Genomic DNA, 4,835 nt, shown 5'->3' with positions numbered 1-4,835 from the left:
TCCCCGCGTGCCAAATCTCTCGGCTCTCCGCCGTAAACTGAACCTGCGAGCATTTTCTTTCAGGGGACCCGAATCTGCGAGTTTACGCTGGCTGGCGGTACCACGCACCAGCTGCCACACCGAACGTCCAGGCCCCCCCTTACCCTACCCCCAGGTGCGATTAACTGACGTTTTCAGGCCCCTCGTGATCCTTCTTCTGACGGAAAACCGCCGCCTGATCACACAGAAAAATAAACGGACACAGAAAAAAAGAACCGAGGGTGCAGGCTACAGACAGATAGAACGCACAAACAAGGCATCATGGTCAGTACACGTACAGGTACGCAAATATACAGCACCCACCCACACAACACACGACACTTCCGCCAGTCCCACGGCAACGCAACACACGACCCACAAGCACACCACGGAACAGCCCGTATACACTCGCTCACAGCGACGCCGCGCCACAAAACAGCTACAGATTTCGGGTAACTCCGTTACAACATTACTACTACATGTTTTCTTCTTCCTTTTGGGGTACAGTACAGACGGTGTTGGGTCCGGGAGGCTCCGGGGCGAATAGCCGCCGGCGTCGCCTCCCGGACCAATAAATAGTAGTATCAAGCCTTCTCCAAGATGGAAGCGCTATGTACATATATGGGGCATTCGTTCTTCGCTCTCCAGCCGCGCCCGCCCTACCAGGACTGCTCGGCGTTGCCGTCACCTGCATTGTTCCTTTTTTTGAGAATAAAGAGAGGGAATGAAAACCAACCAGAGAGGTCTCGAGTATAGTATGTAAAAGGAATTCTTTGAGATGGATCATCGGTAAACCGTACCTTTTTCTCTTGCTCTTGTCCGACGAGGACGAGGTAGGGTTGCTGTGCCAGTTCCGCTTGCGCTGGTTGATGAACCAGTTGTTTATCTGCTTCAGCTGCAGCCCCGTCTCCTGCACCAGCCGCGCCTTGTCCTCCTCCTAACAAAGCCGCCCGAGGGAGATCGATCAATGATCATCGGTAGCGGAACCAAAATTGCAAGTAAAAAGGGTGATAGTGGTATCTGCGGGCTGTCACTTACAGTTGGGTACGGCCATTTGGCGTGGGCTTGCCACCACGCCTTCAGAGTGGACGCCGTGTCTCCTGGGAGCTTACCGGCTCTCCGCTTCCGCAGTATCTCCTCCCTGATGTCCACAAGCTTTTCTCTGTACCCCTGCAAGTCAGGAATAGAAGCTTAGACACCAACATGGTGGCAGCTGACAGACTGGAAGGCGGTAAGTTTTACCTGTTTAAGCTCATGCTTCAGCTCTTGCCTCACGCGCTCGACCAAGGATCTCTCACCCTCGGTTAGCATTCCGAAGCCCATGCCATCTGACACATCGTTTCCGTCAAACATGTTGCTCTCGCTGTCGACCGGGTTGTCTTCATCATCAGACATAGTCGCCCCGGTGCCTTCGCCAGGAGATGCCCCTACAGGAAGAATTAGTATTAGCAGCAAAACTTACCTTGGTCACATTTATGTTGCATATTGCCTTTGCCGGTATGATATTTAACTAAGCCTATCCAGGCTTAAACTTGCTCTAGGTTTATATCATTATGATTTCTCCCGACATAATACTCATTATTATCTGCAGGCAAACTTCCATGTTCAAACATATGCCTCTCATCGTAAACTGATGCAAACCGACTGATGATTACACATAGAAACAGATTATGCAAAGTTCTATTGCCAACTAAAAACTGAAAATCACTCCCTTTGGTTTTCACGGCGACACCAGTTTCCAGTGTGAATGGATACTGGCACGGTTTTCTCATAGGTGTGTGCCTCGTGATGCCCATAGGCAGAATGGTGGCAAATGTGCCTTACAGCCTTAGCAAAAGTAAATGAAAACAGTACTATATGCAGGCAATCTCCTATGAATTAATTTAAAGTGAAGTACAATTCCACTAGAAAGTTTTGTAGCTATGTCAGTTCATTTTGTAACCATGAAGCGTTCTTCGATATGCAGTTTTTTTTTGGCACTAGGCAAGGGACTTCTTTTCCTACATGGATTGCCTGTCTTTTCAACAAGCAACATGAAGCATCTGAAAGGGTACCCCTTGTGTGATGCTTCCCTATTATATAGTCCGTGACTGACTGTTTTGTGTGGAAGTTAATTGCACTAGACTTAGTAAGAGCAACTTTATCAGGACAACTTGTTAAGATTATGATCACAAGGTACTACCAGTTCAGTTGCATGGTCAGTACAGCACAAGGTTCATGCACAACTGTCACATACACCGAACTGAAATCTCAAAAGGTATAGCTTTAAAGCCAGCTTCAACAGCTTAAGTCTGCAATTCTTGTAACTGATAATATAAAAGAAGGAACCGGTATTACTACAAAGGTGGACCTAATATCTCATAGGACCTACAAGGCGGGGAATTATGACCTGTATTTTCTACTCCCTCCGTCCCAGAATGCAACAATAGAGGAAAAAAGGGTCAAGTGATTAAGGTTTTTCTGATTGAATTTTGAAATAATTAACTATAATTGTGATCTGTCACTCGCTGGGTGCAGAGAGCAGAAGCAAATAAAACCCTTATTTAAAAAAAAATCCCCTGTGGTGAAGATCCTATAAAGCAGTGCCCCTCATTGTAGTATGATACTTACCATGACTATCAATTAATAAGCATGTAGTGTACACATTGTAAAACCCTCTTGGTAGAAAACTTAAGAAGCACATATCCTGCTGTTGAACTGATGAACTTAAGATGCTGTATGCTATGCTACCTGTAAGACTCTGCAAAGTCTGCTCGAGCTCCCAGCAGGCCATCACCGCCTCCATGGCGTGGACGCGCACATGCTGCTGGAGCTGCTCCTTGAAGGAACAGAGGAGCAGCACATAGTGTGTCTGCAACAAGGAAAGCAGAACCTTTAGAACACATATAGAAAAGGCAGGTGGTCGATAATAACCTTTACACAAGGAGAATTGCCATTTCCAGGCAAAGGAGCCCCTGCTTGCCTAGCAAAGGGACACTTGTAGTTGTTTTTTGGGGGTTGCTTTTGTCTCTATCGCAGAGGTGAGGCGCTCGTGGTTGAGAAAACAAAGTTGCTCACAGCTAGAGCCTAGAGCAAGCAGTAATTTATTTGCAGGTGGGATGGGTAATAATCAAAGGATGAACTAGCATAATAATACTCACAGTTGAGGAACCTAGCCTAAACCAAATCCACCGGCAGAAATTAGCGAGTGCTAATCCCATATGAGCTCATGCGCAACCAATCAAACATGTTCCGTGCGTTCGGGAAAAAGGGTAATCTGGCTAGCCTGTTTGAAATCCCAAAAAATCCCAACACGAGCGGGGCAACTTCATCGCCAAATCCCACCCAATCCCCAATTTTTCGAAGCACGCACGCACGCACGCCGCGTCAATCTACCATACTACAGCACCCACGGAGCAGGCCTCCGTACGCGGCCGGCGTGAGGCGAGGAGGCCTCGTGGTAGCAGCAGCTCACCATGAAGAGGTCGAGCTCCTCGCCGCCCGCGGGCGCGGCGGCGGGGGGCATGGGCGGCGGGGCGCGCGCGGCGATCTGCGCGTCGATGCGGGGCAGCTGGTCGACGGGGGTGGCGACGCGCAGGCAGGCGACGTGCGCCTCCAGCAGCCGCTCGTACAGCGGGTGCGCCTCGATGGCCGCCTTCTCCCTCTCCCACCCGCCCGCGCCCAAACCTGGCGCGAAGCCGCCGCCGCCGGGGTTCCCCGCGGCCGCCGCCGCCGCCGCCGCGGCGTCCATCCCCAGCGCGGCCGCGGCGTGGTCCTGGTGGTGGTACTGGTACGCCATGGCCGTACCCTCGCCGCGCGCGCAGGAGAGGCGTGCGCGGGCTAGCTCCCGCCTGGTATCCGCTGCCCTGCTCCGAGACGAGGCGAGTGGTACCACCGGGTCAAGTGGAGGAGGACGGACGGACGGATGGGTGTAGGTGTAGGTGTAGGTGTAGGCAGCAGTAGCAGGCGGGCAGGCAGAGCAGGCGGGCGGGCGGGGCGGAGCGGTGCAGCGGCAGAGGGGACCGCGGGGTCGGGGATGAACCACAGCCATATGTATTCGCGTTTCCACGTGATTCGTACGACGGTCGCGACAGTGAACTGCACACCGCTCGACCTACAACCAAGCTTTTTACGAGCGGGCGCAGCAGCCCTTTTCCCGCACGCGAATTTCAAATGTTACCGGATCGCGACACTTCTTACCTTGTTTGGCACAAATTCTTCGAATTTATCTCCTTTTTGTAGTACATTTTCTTCCGCTTTCAACAGCAGTGCGGATTTTTTGGAAATCTGAGAAAAAAAATCATATGAGACCAGGTCTCACGGGCTAGTAGGTGAGACCCACCCTGATGGATGACACGTGGCATTCATAAATCATAAAGCATCTAATCTCTTCCTCCCTGATTTCAACTGGGGGTGGGGTACATGCTTTGTGATTTGTAAATGACACGTGTTATCCATCAGAGTGGGTCTCACATGCTAGCCCATGAGACCTGATCTCGTATAATTCTTTTCCCTCGCTTAGGCAGAACAAATTAGAAACAGTAAAAAAAGTGAAACTTTGTCGGAACAAGCATTGTCTAGTAATAATGACTCACGTGTAAGGTTTCGGGACAAATGACTTTTGTGGTATTGTTCGCAAAAAAGACTGAATTACAATTACAAATTGTGTGAATATCAAGCTTAATATAGTGCCGTTTTTTTGTTTGTTTGTTCAGAATACCACGAAAGTTATTTTGTTGCGAAACTTTACACGTGAATAATACATTGGACAATGCTTGTTATGAAGAAGTTTTAAACAAATATTTGACCATTTTTTACTTTCCCTTTTGCGGTTCGGG

At 49.8% G+C, this 4,835-nt stretch overlaps 1 protein-coding gene across 2 annotated transcripts; it reads right to left on the bottom strand.

Annotated features, from left to right (window-relative positions):
• Positions 1-261: 261 nt before the first annotated feature.
• On the bottom strand, positions 262-4,078 carry LOC119328911 (homeobox protein knotted-1-like 11). 2 transcript variants are annotated; one of them, XM_037601906.1, is made up of 6 exons: positions 3,473-4,078; positions 2,749-2,869; positions 1,261-1,445; positions 1,057-1,188; positions 819-955; positions 262-717 (listed from the first exon to the last, which is right to left on the bottom strand). In XM_037601906.1, the coding sequence occupies exons 1-6, from the start codon at positions 4,046-4,048 to the stop codon at positions 678-680; spliced, it is 1,191 nt and encodes a 396-aa protein (XP_037457803.1). In that variant the 5' UTR covers positions 4,049-4,078; the 3' UTR covers positions 262-677. The 2 variants fall into 2 exon arrangements, with proteins under 2 accessions (XP_037457803.1, XP_037457804.1); XM_037601907.1 differs by having other exon boundaries at positions 262-706.
• Positions 4,079-4,835: the final 757 nt, after the last annotated feature.

Source organism: Triticum dicoccoides, chromosome 7A (genome assembly GCF_002162155.2).
Source record: "Triticum dicoccoides isolate Atlit2015 ecotype Zavitan chromosome 7A, WEW_v2.0, whole genome shotgun sequence".
Lineage (NCBI taxonomy): Eukaryota > Viridiplantae > Streptophyta > Magnoliopsida > Poales > Poaceae > Triticum > Triticum dicoccoides.
This window is presented reverse-complemented; position numbering and strand designations above follow the sequence as displayed.